Genomic DNA, 18,945 nt, shown 5'->3' with positions numbered 1-18,945 from the left:
GAGAAGTTCTGACGGAGCAGCAGGTCAAACCGAACACACGACGAGGAGCAAAAGGCTCCGGCTTACAAGCTGTAATTGGTTCAGCAGGTTGCAGACAGCAGAGGAAGGAGGAGGAGGAGGAGGAGGAGGAGGAGGAGGAGGAGGAGGAGGAGGAGGAGGGGGGGGCAGAAAATGAAAGAGGGTCACGAGGAGAAGGAAAGATGAAGAGGTGAAAGATGAAGACGGGGAGAGCAGCTCCTCTTCCCATGATGCCGGTTTAACGGTGACTTTTACTGCAGCGCGGAGACGGTTCGGTCCGGACGGATCCGTTCAGGCCCGGTTGGTCACTAAAACACGTCACATCAAAACACGCGTCACATCACCGTCCGACCCGACATCTGAATCCTGACATCACAACAAAATCTAGTGTCTATTATAAAATGCTGATCTACCTTCAGTCTTTATGTTTCTGCTGATTATTTATCCAAAAAAATGAATTGAGATATTGAGGTAAATAATCAAAATATTCACTTAATTAAAATCCTACTAATCTTTAAAAGATGGACCGACAATAACAGGTATTTACAGAAGTTATAGGATATTTGTACCTTCATGTTTGTTTTTTTCAGTGTGGCAGGTCTGAGTTTCTGCCAGTTAAACAGGTGAAAGTCTGAAATGCTTCCATGCTGCTAAAAGCACATTAAAGGAGGCTCGTTAGATAAAGTTCAACGTTTACGTGGACGGAAACAGAAACCTTAAAAAAAAAATAAAAAAAGCGGCACAAATACTCACATTCACTTCCTGCTTCGGTCTCATCCATCACGACGCGTCACTTCCTGTTTCATCATATATATTAACTATATTATCTAAAGACAAACTGTTTTTGTGCAACAGGTGAGCATCCAGAGGAACGTGGTTCACTGCAGGTACGATATTATAAAATACAACTGGTGTTTCTACAGTTTTCAGATTTCTCTTCAGAATCTGTGTTTGTGTTCATCGCGGCCATCAGAGACCTGAACGCATCGTCTACGTACGACTGATGAAGTGACGATGATGTTTTGGTGATTCCACGTCGATCCCTGAAGGAGATGTTTTACCTGCAGAAACAGAGAAGCATCAAATATGTATTTTCATGGAGAACGCAGGAAGGTGACGCCGTCCACTGTAGATGAAGTGGGTCTGATATATCGTATTAAGACTTGGTGGTAAAAGGTTATTATGACTCCCAGACGTCCTCATGAGCGAACACACAACTACTTATAGAACGTCTTAATTTCAAGACACCGTATATCTTCATTATTAGCTGGAAGACGTTAGGGAGCTTTAACATCCAACAGTAAACCATCTCTAACCTTCATGAGCCTGTAATTCATCGTGTTATTTTAAGATAAATGTGTATTATATGATAATCTATGTGACGATGAACACGTCCACAGACCGCAGCACAAAGCCTGAAAACCCCGCGATGCCATCGAGAAGTAAAATCTGGAACTGTTCAGCAGATGAAGGAGCGACTTTGTGAGTCCTCGGGGTATTTATTTCTTTTTATACCTCGACGAGCTTTAGTCTGTATTATTGGTAGTTATGGAGCAGAAAATGGTATTCCCAGAAAAATCACCCTGGGTGCTGTCACACCGCAGGAAATCTTACAAGTCATTTAATCTAGTTAGGACTCTTAAAATATTATTTCTTTTTTTTCAAGAAGAGGTTTAAAAAATGGGGAGAAGTCATTAAACATATTTTATACAGAATAGAAAATACTTCAAATTTCTCGGGCACAATGTTGAAGACTCCTTAAATAAAAGCATTTCTATATTCTGCTCGGTTTCACAGTGAAATATTGTTTGTTTCACATTTTAAGAACATTTTCGGTGTCCTTGTGAAGACACACCTTTCTCACTGCACCTCGACACCTTCGCCATCTTGCATAGTTCATTCCCTTTATGGAGCACTTTTACATCTCCATGACATCGGTCCTGGACTGTCTAGACCGCAGTAATAACACGTATAAATTCGTAAAGTGAGTGGCATTCCCATTTGATGTAAAGTGATCTGCTGTGAGCTCGCCAGAAACCGAGTGAACAAGATCACCGACACTATTCCTGTTATACGAGTTATTTGAAGGAGTCACCAAGTTTTAACGTACTGCGTCTCCGTGCTTTTTGGACGCGATACTGCAGCTGTTAAAACTCTGAATTAAAACTATGAAACTCTTCAAGGTTTTTATCCACAAAAACGTCCCGTCGTCACACGACCCGTCCAAACGTCCCGTCGTCATTTCGTCATCTCAAAAGCTGTGAAATGTGTAATTTTCCAAACATATTGAGCCGAGTTGGAGGACAGCTGTCATGATTCAACTCTGAGGTTCATGTTATGAATGTGTCAAAAATCTGGTGAACGTGAGCCTCTGCCAAGTCTTTTTAATTAAAAAGGAGCTTGAAATAATGTCAAATCTGGTTTCTCTGCCACGTGGCAGGACTTTAAAGGACCCAGAAAATATACCGCCAGCAGCCAGTTAGCTTAGCATACAGCCAGTTAGCTTAGCATGAAGACGGGGAACAGCTAACGTAGAAATTCTGGTCACGAGCGACTTTCTTATCTTTTATGTTTCATCACTGGAAAAGTCACAAATTTACTGTTAACAGGTTTATACCTCCAAATAAAACACCTTTTTTTTTAATGGAATTAATAAACATGATCTTCATTAGAGGTCTTTATGCTAAGCTAAGCTATCTGGCTGCTGGGGGTATATTTTCTGGGTGACGTACCAGAGCGTCATACACCCGTCTGTCCACTAGAGGGTGCACATGTCAGCGTCATGCTTTGCCTCGTTCAGGTGCAGAGAAGTCGGATGCTGAAGTCTTGGGCCCCAAAAACTATCGTTATGTTCAGAAAATGAAAGATAATGTTTGGTTTCGGTTTTAGGCACCAAAACACTCGGTTGGAAGAAGATCACGGTTCGACTTCAAATACGTACTTTTCGGCAGGTTTACGTGAACGTGAAACTGTTCCTGCTGTTTGTTGTTGAAGATGTTTTTCTGGAAGTGTGTCATCAGCTGGCGCTCAACCTGTGATGCAATCAGACATTTCATCAATCGTACCGGATACCAGATTAAAAACATACAAAATAACAAAAGGTGCCGTTTTAATTCAATATTTTAAGGTAATCTTTAAAAGGATTTGGAGCTTTACGTCCGATGTTCTGGTGGACTCGGACCTTTTGAAGCGTTGCCTGAGTTGTGTGGGAGACGAAGGGTTAAGCCCTCGGTAGCAGCAGATAGGAGCTGAAAGCAGCCCATGAATCCTGCAGTCTCTGCAGGCGCAGCCTGGTAAAGGAATTAAGCGCTCCTTTGAAGACGACTAAACAAACACAACAGCACTCAACACCGGCCGCGTCCGATCTCTGGACCTTCTTCCTCCTCTGACTGTCTGCTTTCTCACTCTGTTACCTGCCGTAGTCACGGTGACCGGACGCCCTCCAGCCCGTCCTCCTCACCCCTTCGTCCTCCTCACCCCTTCGTCCTCCTCACCCCTTCGTCGTCCTCACCCCTTCGTCGTCCTCACCCTTTCGTCCTCCTCACCCCTTCGCCCTCCAGCCCGTCCTCCTCACCCCTTCGTCCTCCTCACCCCTTCGCCCTCCTCACCCCTTCGTCCTCCTCACCCCTTCGTCCTCCTCACCCCTTCGTCGTCCTCACCCCTTCGTCCTCCTCACCCCTTCGCCCTCCAGCCCGTCCTCCTCACCCCTTCGTCCTCCTCACCCCTTCGTCCTCCTCACCCCTTCGCCCTCCTCACCCCTTCGTCGTCCTCACCCCTTCGTCCTCCTCACCCCTTCGTCCTCCTCACCCCTTCGCCCTCCAGCCCGTCCTCCTCACCCCTTCGTCCTCCTCACCCCTTCGCCCTCCTCACCCCTTCGTCCTCCTCACCCCTTCGTCCTCCTCACCCCTTCGCCCTCCTCACCCCTTCGTCACCCCTTCGTCCTCCTCACCCCTTCGTCCTCCTCACCCCTTCGCCCTCCTCACCCCTTCGTCGTCCTCACCCCTTCGTCTTCGATTGATTTTAATGTTTGTATGACAAATGTGGGGCTGAAAAAATCTGCTTAAAACTCTCAGATTAAAAAAATGAGAATTTGCAGAAAAAAAGATTTGACAAAAGAAACTAGCGTCTTAGCTTCCTTAGCTTCCAGACCTGATGCTAAGCTAACAGCTGAATCTATCGCTGCCTTCGAATGGGAAGTCGTGAGCACCGTAAGGTTGGAGTTCAAGTGGTGAGAAAACATCGGCTTCAGGCGTCGAGAAGCTACAGAGGCAAACGGTTTGGAAAACATGAAGTGATGACGGGAGGAAAAGATGAGGCCGTTTGAAACGTCAACAACTCAGATATTTTAGAACAATTAAAACAACCAAATATTCCCATCCAATAAAAAAAAAAAAAAAAAAAAACTTCTACGCCGTCCGACAATTTCTGTAAACAAACACGTCACAACTTGAGTTTGTGAAAACCTTTTTATGGACTCTTGAACACAGAAGGATGAAACCTCATTTGAAGCTTCCACACTACGTCGACGTACTTCACCACTCGCATCCTAAAACTCTAGATTGACATAACGGCACACTTACGGCAATCTAAAGCAGTTATGACGTTCCTCCGTCCAACACCAACACGCCACCCGACGGAGGCGGAGCACGCGCTGGCCGGTCCGAACCGAGGACCATCGGCCGGCTCAGAGAGACTCAAACACAGAGCGGCTATTTGAGCAGCACCCGTGAGAACGGTAGGGATTCTCAGCAATTGCTTTTTTTTTTTTTTTTGTATTACATCCCACCTCTTGGAGGAGTGTGAGGAATTTTAAAACCAGGACGGTGATCTCACCACAGAGTGGACCGATGGTGATGATGCATCGGGGACATTACGTCCAGCTCCAAAACTCCAGCTCTTCTTTCCTACTTTTCAGAAGCTGAGGCTCAAAAGCATTAAAGCTGGAGATGGCGAACGTGTCCACTCTTTGTTTTAAAGGGATTATAACTGTGCCAGCGTCACCGAACAATCACACACCGAGCTGCAGTCTAAAATACAAATCCAATCGATTCATTGAGCTGAGAAATGAATAAAAACAATCTGAAAGTGTCGCCTTTTATTAAAAAGCCTTAAAGGAGCAGCATGTAGGATTCAGAGACTTCCTGTCAACCTCCTCCAAGTGTGTAAAACATGCAACAGGCGTTGAGGAGTCCTTCCTGGGCGACTGTAGAAACATGTTGGTGGAGGAGAAGCTGCTCTCCATGTAGATATTAAAGACTCCTCGTTCTAAAGTCAACGTGATTCTTAGTTCCAGGTGATTAAACACCGATGAAAATATCACTATTAGATTCCAGTTCTCCCAATAGATCGCCTTAAATCCTGCACACGAAACCTTTAAGCCTACAAAATGCATTTTTGCTTTACATTGCATTAAATGTGAAAAGCACGACTGTTTAGCAGTTTGGCTCTTTAAGCCCGTTGTTTTGGTTTTACGGTCTTATTCAAACCACCAACTCCTAAAATGTGTCAATAAAAGCGAAGCTCGCGTCCATGAACCAGCTGGATTGTGATATCGATTAATATGTCAAAGTGTAACGTCTCAACTTTGCTACCTAACCGTAAGATAAATTCAGTCTGAATAGTTCATTCTTCTATTATGTGCAAATCTGCAACTGCAACCACTTTATATGTCAAGATATATTGTTTTTTTCTTTTACTCATCGGGTTGCGGTGGCAGCAGGTCGAGCACGTTGGATGTCAAAATGCGATGGTGACCAGCCGAATCTTCACATCCAGCTGTTGTAGCGGTTCCAGTTTTCCCAGAATGCTCAGCGACCGCTTGCTGTATTAAGTTTGAGCGAGTACATGTGCGTCCCGGAGGATCGCCGGCACCGATGAACGAGCACTCTGACGGGGAGTCATCGCATTTCTACAATCCCTGTTTTGTCACTATTGAAATTTATGACCATCTACGAGAGTCGATTTTTGACCTTGAACAGGTCTAAAGTCAAATCTCTCAATGTTAATGAAAGTGAAAAAAAAAGTTGTGGATCCGCCCGACGACTCGTATCCGTTCTTCTGGAGCCTTTTCCACCATGTTTCATGTTTCATGAACGACGGATTGTTTTTCCATCATCCTGCTGCTGAACAAACAAAAAACACAAACTGCAAACTTCTTCGGTAATAAAAAACAAATCAAGTTAAAAACGTAAAAAACATACTTTCACTCTATTTCATTTTTGTCATATACAGGTTTAATTTCCTGAATTATATTTCTCACAGCTGACGTTGGCGCCGTTCCCGTGAAGTCCATCACCGAACTTCATCTTCCCACATTCTCATTCTGTTGTCGTGACGATGATTTACTGGTGAATGGGATGAAATCTGTGGCAAAAATAAATCTAAACCTGAGAAATAAATTGTCATTGAAAAAAAAAAAAAAAAAAAAAAAAAACTTGAAGGAAATTAGAGACCAAGATATCTGAGGGACAAACTGAGAGGAGAAAGAATCAAAATGGTCGCACTTATAAATAGAAAGCTTTGTCAGATAGTGACCAAGTGAGACAGAAATAAAGAAAAAAGGAAGCGGGAGAAAGGTAGAGAGAAAGAGGGAAGGAGAACCCGAGCAGGAGGGAGGCGAGGGGAGGTTGGGACTCCCAGAGGACCATTGAATTTCCTTTCTTTCTTCTCTCACTCCCAGGTCCGCACAGCTGTTTCAGGGCCGGGGGCTTCTTTCTCCAGAGCCCAGATGAAAGAGCCGCCCTAAGCAGCCCTGCAGGTAGGTCTGGTAAAGCCATTGCTCTTGGCTGTCCACTGCCCAACACATGAAATAAAAAAATAAAAAAAACGGCAGAAAGAGGAGGGAGTTTAGGGGAGGAAAAAAAAGAGGATGATTTAGACAAAGTTAGAGTGAAGAAGGAGAAAAGAAACAGAGGACAGAGATGACAGACAAGGATGGAGCTGGAGAGACGGATGAATGAGCGCGGGGGGTGGGGGGTGGGGGGCTGGGGTTGGCTGAGGGCAGGTAAACCCCCCTCCCCCCTCCCCCTATAGGAATGATGTCTGCTTTTATTGACTTTGTTAAACCGTTTTCAATGCTACTTCCTATGTGTTTACAAGACAGTAAATCATGCTCCATTCGGGGAGGGGGGGCTTTGGGGTGAAATACGGGGGGGGGGCCAATTACACACACACACACACACACACACACACACACACACACACACACACACACACACACACACACACACACACACACACACACACACGAAGCTGATGCCACCTCAGGGCCTTTTGTTTTCACTTACAACAGCAAAGTGACTAATTTCAGGCTTCATGTCTGATGAAATTGTTGTTGAAATACTTACAGAAAGAAACAGAACTTCTCATAAAAGCTTCAGCAGAGATTTTTTTTAATTTTTTTTTTAATGTCACAAGGAACACCATCCAAAGTCGTTATGCAAACACATTTGGGTTATGGCGAAACTGGGTCCCTTAATCACTTCTACACACCGGGGTCATTCCCAGACAGTCGTTTCATCCACTTAAAGTCATTCGAGCTCAAACACGAGTAAGTACTTCAAAAACGTCATTGGATGGCTTGATTTTCCAAATTTTCTCACTGTGACAATTTTCTCAGGCTCTGGCAGTGGGACACACACACACACACACACACACACACACACACACACACACACACACACACACACACACACACACACACACACACACACACACACACACACCGAATCATCAGTGTGTGACTGAGCTGCTCGGAGAGGCTGAAAGGTAGACAGAAAGCTTTCTACGTCAGTTTAATGGCAGCAGGACGATTACTGCCCGTCACACAATGTCTTTCCAGCACGAAGAGTTTCATTTCTCACATGTGAATTTTTTTTTTTTTTTAAATAATAAAACTCACAAGATCTCTGCAGAAAAAAGAGATTCATGGCAGCAACAACTCAGTTATTTTCTTGTTTTGGTTGGACGACAGCAGATATCCTCCCGTCTAATTCTATTTGAAGAAAAACAAAACGGATACTTCAGGACATCCCAGAAATATACGACACCTCTGCGTGAAGAACGTGTTGACAGAACGCTTGTGACTCCAACACGTCTCCTCATGCAGAGAAAAGTCTCAGTGAAACTCTGCAGGAAGTCATTGTTCAAACTGGAAGGCTTTCAGGCTGATAATTAACAATTTACTCATTAATGAATGCCGTTGAAAATGTAAATAGTGGCAAGACATTAATAAAGTTTCTCACTTAATAATAAACCATCAGGTATGCAGTTACAATTGAAAAGTGCAACAAATAATAAGTATTCATTTATAAATGTTAGTTAAGAAATAGTATAAAACATTAATGAACGGCAATTAACCAAGATGTCAGCTGTAATACATGTCAGTAAGTAAAGCGTTATAAACATCAAGTATGCAGTTAATAAAGTAAACAAGTTGTTAATAAACCATCAGGTCTGTTCAAAATGTTTTTGTAAGTCATATTAAAAAAATAATAAACAATCATGTGAATGAAGGCGAGCACATCTGGATTAACAACTGGACACCAAGGGTCCCCCAAAGACTCAGATTACGACATGTTCAATGGTTATTATGGGATTAATCGCAAATTATGTGTCGACTTTGGGGGATTAAAATCATCTAAAGTGCATCGTGCATTGTTTGATCCGGTCGAAGGTGACTGACAGGTCACACAGAAGTTAGGAGAGAAACGGGGTTTGATTTTTTAACAAGTCTGCTAAACAAGTTGTTAAGAGAGACATTTTGGTCCAGATTTCCCAACACAGCCATTTTCTAGAAGGTCGAAGGTCAAATGGTCGACTGGAGGGTTAATTTTTATGAGTTTAAAAGTTATGAGGACAATGCAACTGCAAACACCCCCAACCTAAAAAACCCAAAACAAAACGGTTCATTTTAGTGGTTTATAAATGTTTCACCAGGTAATCAACTCCCAGTTGTCGGATTAGATTTGAATGTAAATGCAGAAAACGAAGTGTTTAATTTCATTACTTTCTAATCCTGTGTGTCGTCCAGCAGCAGCGATGTCGTGGAGCCGGCTGAAGGTGAGTCGCGGTTGCGGTGAAGCGGTTCCAGGTTCATTATGTGGTCGACGTTGTTGCGACGACGCGGCGGTGCGTAATTACAGCAGGTGGTCGGGGAGTTGTTCTTCTGAAAATCTGCTGAGGTTTTGGGCAGCGAGCGACGCGGCCAGCGGATGACACCGAGTGAATCACAGCATCTCACATTTTCTTTCCACCCAAACGCTCCGGCTCTGTTTTTTCTCTCCGTCCATGGTGTCTACCTTTCCATTGGCGCTGACTTACGCAAGAGTGTGTATTTTTATGTCTCGCATTAGCCGGGAGGAATAATACCGCTCAGTGAACGGTAGTCTGCTCGGCCTTTTCAGACATTCAGTCACTCCTCTTCTAAGAATAACCAACGTGCATGTTTGCCAAAAAGGTTCCTCTCTCTACTTTTTTTTTTCTTCGTAGCGTCCAGCGATCGCCGTCTTTGTTCCTCACCCTCTGATACCGACGCTTCGTTTCAGAAAACTGTGATCCAAATGAGAAAAGCAGCATTGGGAGGCGAACAGAAAAAAGGCAAAAGGAGATCCGGGGCAAAGCTTGGACCGGCGTCAACTCTTCTCAAAATCATTAGGAGGCCAGAAAAGCTGGTCACCAGAGAATCTTGGGAGTGAGGCAGCAGACAGGTCGGTATGTAACCGAGCAGAATAAAAAATGATAGCTTTTGATCCGCTTTCAGAAGGAACCTTTTATGTTCAGCCTGGACAACTTTCAGCCGAACCCGTCTGACAGGTCGCCCGGTCCAACCGTCGTTTGTGTTTGCGGAGACGGAGTTGTTTCTAAATTGTACGTGGCTGCGGTCGACTGCTGTGAAATGTAAGAGATGTTCGGACTGAACGGCAACGCAACAAATGTTCTCCGTCAGGGTTTTAAAAAAAAAGAAGAAAAAACTAGCTGAGACTCAGATGTTGTGATTAGTTAAAGGAGCAGTTCGACATTTTGGGATAAACGCTGATTCGTTTTCTTGTCAGAAGTTGGATGAGAAGATTTAAACCAATCACACGTCTGTTCACTCAGTAGGAGACTGCGGCTAGCAGCCAGTTATATTAGCTTGGCATTAAAAAGGGAAACCAGGAGCGAAGAGAAAGAAACCAGGAGCCCGGCTGCGTCCGAATGTTAAAGAAACACAGAAAACGTTCCTATCAGCACCTCTAAAGAAACCTGCTGTCACAGACTCAACTTCCTTCGTTGGTTCTGACCGCCGTGCAAATGGAGGTTGCTCATAGTTGCATCCTAGTTTTCAAACTATCGGAGCAACTTTCAAACCAACCGACATCGACCACCACAAACAGCGGAGCTCCGCCCCCGACGTGAACAGCGGAGCTCCGCCCCCGACGTGAACAGCGGAGCTCCGCCCCCGAGGGGAAACAGAGCACGACACCATGTCAGTAACTCATTGCTGCTGACTCCAACTTTAATTCCTCCATATTTTGACTGTTCGCATCGAAACTGCAGTTTAAAAGAAACCCTCGACTCCAACATCATCACACTCGACCACCTCAGCTGGCCTCTGATTGGTCGGTCCTGCGGAGGGCTGAACCTTCGTAGGAGCAGCGTTTCCCGACTATAATGTATCACAGCTAAAACTGAAGCTCACCAATTCAAACATGACATCTTATTTGTTTAAGCTGTACAACACCGAAGCTTTAAGACAGGGACAGTTTCAGCAGGCACATCGCCTCGAGTGGGAACTGACGGTATTACATTTAAAACACAGAGAAACGTGTTCTCTTCTTTTATTCTGGGCAAAAAACAGATGTGTGAATTCTCCAAAATGTTGAACTATTCCTTGAAGAATTCCTTCTTTTTTTTTCCAAACGAAGGAAATAAATTCTAATTTTCCCGTCTTTTTTTCTCTCCAGAACTTTTATCAAAGCTATTTGATCCTTTCACACTTGACCGCCACACAAACAATGTGATTAATTACAGGAACAATAAAGCCCAGATCTTATAGAATCCCAGCCAAACAAAGCCAAGTCAAATACTCACAATCACAGAACACTCTGTGCACAAAGTGGTTTGAATTCTGCTCAGATTCCCCCTCCGGCTCTTTTTAGTCAACTAACCCTGGAAATGTGGGAAATGCTGTCGACAGCTTTCAGCAGTTAAAGCGCTGAACTTCTGTCATTGTCTGGTCTTGGCTCACCTAAGAGTGGACAAAGACACAAGCTGGAAAGTATCTGAAGGACAATACGAGCCATGTTGTATTGAATTAGTGTCGCGTTCGCCAGAATACGAGACTCGGCTGCCTGTCCGGAGGGTCGGCAACGTTGACATGAACGTGTCAGAGGAGTTCATTGCGAATCTTGAATGAAACACTGCTGAGATGGATGTCAATGGGATTAAACAACAACATATTATATCTATTTATTAGTATTCATGATTTGCGTAACGAACTTTAGTCAGTAGAATCCAATTAAATTCACTCACCCAGTGCTAACATTTAGATATTAAAATACAATATTAAATCCAGCTCCAGAATAAAAGTGTGTATTCTCCCCATCCCTTAAAACAGAAACTTTAGAGTGAGTTATGTACAGTAGAGCTGCTACAGTGGGTTTTAAATACACACACACACACACACACACACTGTCTGGGACTCCAGCTCGCCTTCCCTTCTTAATCAGATTTTCTTTAAATGACCTGTGAGCGAACTGATCTGTGGGTTCAGACAGTCACACATTCACTCCTGATGAGTCATTGTGTGGTCGCTGTAATTATCATGCATGTGGATTTCATATCAGGATGTGCAATCATTGCTTCACAGGGGTCAAAATATGAAAGAACAAAGTGCTGAATTGTTCCAGGTGGCAAAATCACTTGTTGCAGCGTCCCGCTGGAACTAATAAGGCCGTCCATTTTCACCCTCTAAATCCCCCACATTGGCTAAAATGACTGATTTACAACTAAGACATTGACCAAACTCCCATAATTATATATGTATTGTATTTTACTGCTCTGTGTGAAAGGTGCAAAAGTTTCGCACACAGAACGTGGGCCCGCGTTCATAAAAGTCTCGCAGGTAAGAGTCCGAGTCCAGAACCCTGTTTTGGCTCATTAAGATTTTAATCCGATTTGAGGCTTGGAGTCGGTAAACCTTCACGGTCTCTTCTGATTTAAAGTTTCTCACTCGATGGTGTCGTTGAGGGTTTAAATATACAGGAGACATTTAAAGGTGTGTTCAGTCAAGACATTTTTCAGTTTGTGATTAATGTTTCATCTGCAGACAGCGGAGCAGTGAAGGCAGCATCTAACATCTTTCTTTTTCACATGACTAAAGTTAGAGGAGAGCTTCGTGTTTAAAACAATACTCAAACTCTCATATGCTCATTAAAACAGTTTTTGTTGACATAATTGTTTCTCCCACTTGTTCTCCATGTTGACTTTCCTTCCTGATGAGATGGCGGTTAAACTCTACAGAGCAAATATGTGCCAAAGCTTATCTGAAGTTATAGAAATTAAATGGGCATCCTACAAAACTCACGCTTTTAACTTGAAATTCTCTTTTAATTTTTGAAAGCAAACAAAACCTGCCTCAGTGGACATGTGGATATCCAAAAATAGATTTAATCTACAAGGAAAAAGATGTTTACAACCAGTTTCTTTATGTACCAGATTAAAAGATTGTCAATTGTTCAAACTTAAAGTCAATTCCTGACATTTAAAACATTCCCAAATTACAATTGTCCCTTTTCATCGAGCTGCTCTGTTGTCACAAAGAATAATTACTGCACGGTTGTTTGATGTATTGCATGAAGCCCTGCGGGGAGGGTAGCACACCAGAACCAGGACCCACCTCTCAAAACCAAACCCGGACTGTGAAACGTTTTGGAAGAGTGATTGTGGGCGAGAGAGCATTTGTATCCACGGCGAAGGCTTCAGATGTTATGTGAAAACCATTGTGTGTCATGTGTTCACATGGAATACATATTACTTACATATGTAGGATGAAAAAGTACATGGAGGAGGGTCCTGGGGGACAAACAACCTCTAACCTGCAGTCGGGGAATAAGTTAATGTAACTGTAGATTTTCTTAAGTACATGCCAGGGAAGTTTTCCAAGGGGACATTTCTGCTGATAGAAAACAAAGTGTTCTGTGATTTTACATGATGATCCAGTGATATCATGACGTGTGCATGAATGACATTAATGTGAATGATTGTGAATAAATGATTAAAAGATCTTTAGGGGCATGCTGATATCAGATTTCTTTTGTGCATCTAACCTGCTTTTTAACCACAAAATAAGTTAACTTCATTATATTTTTCATCTTATAGAGTGTTTAATTATACATTCATCTTACTGATGGATGTAATGTTTATACGATTTGCAGGAAACTAGTTGCAGGCTAAGTGTCTTAACAAGTATTCAGTTTCAACTTGGCTCCAGCCGGATCGCTCCGCCTGCTCTCGCCGAGGATATTGACTTTCCCGCAAGTTAAAGTATTTAAATGTGGAGGGAGACAGATGCTGTATGCGGACTGGAGGCGACCACAAGAAACACACGTGTGGGAGGAAGGTTGACGTTGGCGCTTCGCTCTCCGCGCATCTTCTAGACACAGCTGTGGCAACGTCGCTTCAACTTTTCGAACAAACAGCCGAGTTGCTACTCGCGAGTCATTCAACCTTTTTTTTTTTTTCTCTCTCTTTTGATTAATCACTTCTTTTTTTTAAATTTTTTTTTTTTTATAGGAATTTCACATATTCGCGCTGATGCGTGCGTAAAACTAAAAAGAAAACCTTCAGTGTCAGAGCAAATCCAGGGGGATTGATTTCTACTTTAAAGCTTCATCTTTGATTAACTCCGTGACACGAGGAGGATTTGATGGAGGTGCTTTGGTGACAGCGACTTCTACGTTTGGAATAGCAACGCAACGCCTTCAAACCGTCCCAACGGTTTGATTCTACCAGTAGAGAGGAGAGCGGATCCTGATACCTGCGTGGGACTCGTGACAGTTTTGGATCTCTTAATTGTCCCGCGTATCACTTTCCATGTGTAACAAGAGAGGGAACAAAACGGAGCTGAAATCCCCATCAGGAGGAACTTTATTTCCTAGAGCTTCCAGCACCGAATCAGTGGAGTATTCATGAAGCAATATTTGAACTATTACAGGATGAGGCTGAGAACATCGAGGTTAGGTTATCTGTAAGTAAAGACATGTCAACGCAACACGGCTGTCTGTGTACCTCAATAAATTCCAGCAACAGGTTGGACCTTTTAATTTTGCTTTCTTTTTTTCTTCTTTTTTTTGCTGCAGGCTACTTCAGTTCACGGCGCTTTGCTTTTACGCACAGGTAACTCACGTTTTCACTTTAATAAAATATAATAAAAACTCTGACGTTGCATGAAGTTCTACCGGCTAATTAATGTAAGTAAAACTTAACAGGTATCAGGAACTCTGCTTATGCGGCTCATAGTCCGCCGTTTTTACTTCTGCAATAGGCTGCAATAACAATGAAAACATTTTATTATGAGTGCTATGGCAATTGGCAACAATTCAAACATCTTGAAAAGAGGTAAGCTGCAGCCTAAAAGGTAATTGTTAAAACATATGTGGACGGAGAGCGGCTGAAATGAGGAGAAGGAGAAGAAAAAAAGAAAAAAGGAAGAGAACCCATGAAGGGGTTGAAAGAGCATCAGCATCAGAGGGAAATGTCATCCGCCGGGTTCCTTGAAAGCATCTCCAAAACACAAATAAATGAAAGAACACAAAGCAGGCTGCTGTATTTAAATATGATGAATGAACGGCGTGAAGGGCCTTTGGCCGTTTGACTGACAGCCTGCTCACAGTTCGCTCATTTGCAGTCAAGTAAAATTCTGCAGCATTAAAAACAACTAATCTCATATGTGACGTGACATGTGTTTCCTATATTGTCCGGCAGAACACTGTGCAGTCTCCTCCTAACTTCAAGCACCATGTCACCGAGCAGAGCCGGCTGTCGGACCGGACGAGCCGCAGGCTGACCCGAACCTACCAGCTGTACAGCCGCACCAGCGGGAAACACGTCCAGGTTCTGGCCAACAAGCGGGTCAACGCCAACGGAGACGACGGGGCGGTGCACGGTAGGAACCGAATGAGCTGTGGACGGGACCGGCGGGGAGGAATGTGGGTCAGAACCACCAAAGCCAGAATTTACAAAAAAGAAAAAAAAACTAACATTTAACCACTTTTAAGTTAATTGATGAGAGGTACGTGCAAAATATCACGAGGACACGTCACGGAATTGACCTTCTACACATTTGACTGAATATCCTGGGTTAACCTTCCTCTCTGACGTATGCAACAACATAATCAGACTGCATGTCGTTTTTATATGTAATAAATAAGCAGCTCAACAACATATGTTAATGTAGTCAGGGAAAGCACTTAACTTGAAGCCCGCGTTATGGCCCAGATCAATCAAAGCCCGTGACAGCTAAAGGCCATCCTTTTCCTACATTTCAATGCTTTTAAAACCTCCTGAAAACAGTAAAATGCGAAACATGTTCACCTTACAAACACGGGAATTGTATAAATTCAATGGCGCGCGGGGCGGTGTTGAAAGGCAGAATAAATTCTGTCGTTTTTGGCAGCCGGCAGGAAAAACAGTCGGAGCCAGGAGAAACAGGATAGTAGCAATAGTCAACATCGTTAGTGGCATCGGGGTTGCCATCTTTTATGGCCTCATGCAGATTATTTATTACTGCAGCGTGCTGGTGGTCCAGAAAGTCCTTGACACCTGCTGATGGACTTCAGCAGGGACGTTTTTCTTTACTTTTAGCAGAGAAAAAAAACAAACCAAAAACTGCCTTAAAGTTAAAGGGGGCATAGTTCCTGTCACCAGAGGGTTTCTGTGTCTGGCCATCTTTCCACCGCAGCCACCAACCATCCATCCACCTCTCTGCCGGCCGCCTGCTTTCTTGGACACTGACTTTATGAGGAATTTTCATTGCTTTACAACTCAATGTATGACTCAATTTATAAGCAGCGGTGAAGTCAGCATCTTCACTTTAAACCTTTCCCTCTCCCTGGGTGCACTTTTTGTCTTTTAGATTTTCTTTGCCTCGACTCGACATTCACAGAGAGGGAGTCGGTCGTGCACACAACTGGCTACACATCCTAAGTGGGTGTCACTCTTGTAACTGGCCCAGATCTGACCGTTGCTCTGTGCTTGTGGCTGGTTCCCCGACCGCAGTGTTCTCACTCTCCTTTATCCCCCCGGTCTGAGCTGCATCACCGCACGGCATTTACAGACATTCACAAACAATCACGCCGCGCGAAATCACTATCATTTGATGCTATTTTGGACGGCTCGTACGCTTTGTTAAGAGGCGACTGCCGGATCCCAAAAAAAAAGGGGTTAAGAGGGAATTTATGTCATCTTGAGGACTGCTGGCTGCCTGGTTAAGATCCTTTCAGGACAATTTAATGCTGTTTAATGATGAGGTGATGCACTTTAATTCAGTCTCTGCCGTACGTGAAGAACACACTCAGAGGAAAGTGGACTCTGTGACATCATCACCGTCATCTCATTGTTTGTGATGTGTTTTGTCTGTGCAGCTAAACTGGAAGTGGAGACCGACTCTTTTGGAAGTCGCATCCGCATTAAAGGGGTGAAGACAGGATACTACATATGTATGAACAAGAGGGGGAAGCTGATTGGCAAGGTAATCTGGAATTCATCGTTCTGCGGCTGCATGAGACTGCAGCCACATCTTGAAGTTTGTCTGTTTCTGGGAAATGTTATTCCAGATTTACAGCTTATGGCGACACATTGTTGAGACACATTTCAAAAGCCAGAACAAATTAGATTTTGAGATTTGTGTGAGCAGCCCTCCGAAGGTTTCAAAGACTATTTGATTGTCTGGAATTAAAGATGATGTTTCCACTTCCTTGGACGTCGTCCAAACTCTCTCAACTTCTCCCCGCTTTCTTGTTTCCCAGCGGAAAGGACGAGGCAAAGACTGCATCTTCACCGAGATTGTTCTGGAAAACAACTACACGGCGCTGCAGAACGCCAAGTACGAGGGCTGGTACATGGCTTTCACACGCAAGGGCCGCCCGAGGAAGGCCTCCCGGACCAAGCAGCACCAGAGGGAGGCCCACTTCATGAAGCGTCTGCCCAGGGGCCACTTGCTAAGCGAGAGGAGGCCGTTCGACGTGCTCCCTCTGCCCGTCCCCGCGCACGCTTTCAGCAAGCGGACTAAACATTCCCATCAGCAGCGCTCGGGGCGACGCTGAGGACCCAAACCCGCTGAGGGAGAACTGTGGACGGAACCAGCACAGAAGAACCACTGCAACACAGAACAAGTGCTCGGAGCGAGATTAACTTTCACAGTCAAGTGCCCATACACGTTTTGCCTCATTTGTGGACTCATTATGTAATTCTGTGTAACTGGATTGTATGTAAACATTGACTATCTAATCTGTAGGGAGGACTTTTCTTTTTCTTATTAAATCAGGGGGGCATTTAAAGTTACTGAAAGAGCTCAAGAATAATGTCAAGAATGAAAACTTTTGGTTAGAAGTTAACCAGCTCAGCAATAAAGAATGTTTCAAAAGAGAAATGTGTACGATGAAGCTAGACATGGCAGCTATCTGTGGTTACAGCATCTGAGCCTCAGTGGACATGCTATCTTGCCTTTAGGAGGCCTTTTTTTTTTGTTGTTGGAGAACATGTAACCTGTTTTTTTTTTCTACATATATGAATATATTTTTACTGTAAAAATGTAAATTACATCAAATGATGGAGATATTTATTGTAGAGTGTATATTAAAACCACTAAGGAATCAGTTCCCAAGCTCTGTGGCTTTTCTCTGCTGGTTGTTTTGGGACGGGAAGCTCGCATACAATGTTGGTCGCCCCCAAAAACTGTTGTTTTTTTTTTTTTTCCCTCCTCCTCCTCCTTCAAGCTGGAGACCCAGATAACTGAGGGGCAATATCTGTGACAGGCTACTGAATTCAATGTGCTCAGCAAGTGAGACTTGGGCCTGAATGGCCCAAGCTATGCATTAAAAGCGATGAGGTCAGCCCACCATTTTGGCCCAAACAAAGGTTACCACCATGTAGTTGCATTTCTCACGATCGCACACCGTAACCCTCTGATCAAATGGGCCCTTTGTGAAAGCTCATATAAAAGGGCATGTTATACAATAGTGGGTTCGAATAATAACACGAGGAGGGGTCAGTTATCAAAAAGAAGCCAGTCACACAGGGAGGGGTGAGGGGGTTCGGAGGGGAGAGGGAGCCGAGGGGCTGCAGAAAAAAAAAAAAAAGCACCCAGGGCCTGTGTGGCAAACTGTGGCATCGACTGAAAGAGGGGGAATGGCTGGGAAGAGGCATTCGGGAATGAAAGGGAGGCAGAAAAGAAGCCCTCTTCCCAGAAGCAGTTGAGCATGACCATCAGAGGCCAAATGACAGGGGAGGAAGAAGACCCTGAACAGAGGCGCTCGGCTGCTCTCACAAAGCTCGAGCTGGACGGCCAATTTGTTAGTTGCTGTTTGCTGCTGCGGGAATTTGTTTTGACAGCAGAAGACAGTGAAGTATTAAAGAAAAAAAACCTGAATGAACATTTTAGATTTACTTACTCAACAACAGAAACTTTTGTTATGTTTAATGCTGTTAGAATCAACACGGCAGCTCTTTAAAGCCTTAAAACGGTCACATTTTTGTCATATCAGAGAATTCAAAAAAACACATTTAACAAGTCCCTCAGAAGAATTCCCAGAACAATGGAGGCCAACTGGCTTCATAATGTTTTCTTGTATTCCTGTTCTTTCCCTCTGGAAGAAGACAAAGCACAATGGCGACAGAGACCTGTGGTTTTGTCGCTGCCTTTTTGCACTTGCTCTCTCTGGGTTTGGA

The 18,945-nt window shown here is 43.9% G+C and overlaps 1 protein-coding gene across 1 annotated transcript; it reads left to right on the top strand.

Annotated features, from left to right (window-relative positions):
• Positions 1 to 13,769: 13,769 nt before the first annotated feature.
• On the top strand, positions 13,770 to 17,870 carry fgf8b (fibroblast growth factor 8b). The gene is made up of 5 exons (XM_069704993.1): positions 13,770 to 14,245; positions 14,358 to 14,394; positions 14,983 to 15,163; positions 16,641 to 16,747; positions 17,025 to 17,870. Exons 1-5 carry the CDS (start codon positions 14,187 to 14,189, stop codon positions 17,319 to 17,321), a joined length of 681 nt encoding a protein of 226 aa, XP_069561094.1. The 5' UTR covers positions 13,770 to 14,186; the 3' UTR covers positions 17,322 to 17,870.
• The last annotated feature ends 1,075 nt before the right edge of the window (positions 17,871 to 18,945 follow it).

Source organism: Brachyistius frenatus, unplaced genomic scaffold, assembly GCF_029030835.1.
Source record: "Brachyistius frenatus isolate BFR_SWC_R1_liver_20210118 unplaced genomic scaffold, ASM2903083v1 Contig_53, whole genome shotgun sequence".
In the NCBI taxonomy this organism is placed as follows: domain Eukaryota; kingdom Metazoa; phylum Chordata; class Actinopteri; family Embiotocidae; genus Brachyistius; species Brachyistius frenatus.
This window is presented reverse-complemented; position numbering and strand designations above follow the sequence as displayed.

Coding starts and splice junctions, on each gene's coding strand:
- fgf8b (XM_069704993.1), top strand. CDS start 14,187: ATGAAGCAATATTTGAACTATTACAGGATGAGGCTGAGAACATCGAGG. Junction 14,246..14,357: donor ACATCGAGGTTAGGTTATCT/GTAAGTAAAGAC, acceptor TTTTTGCTGCAG/GCTACTTCAGTTCACGGCGC. Junction 16,748..17,024: donor GGGGGAAGCTGATTGGCAAG/GTAATCTGGAAT, acceptor CTTGTTTCCCAG/CGGAAAGGACGAGGCAAAGA.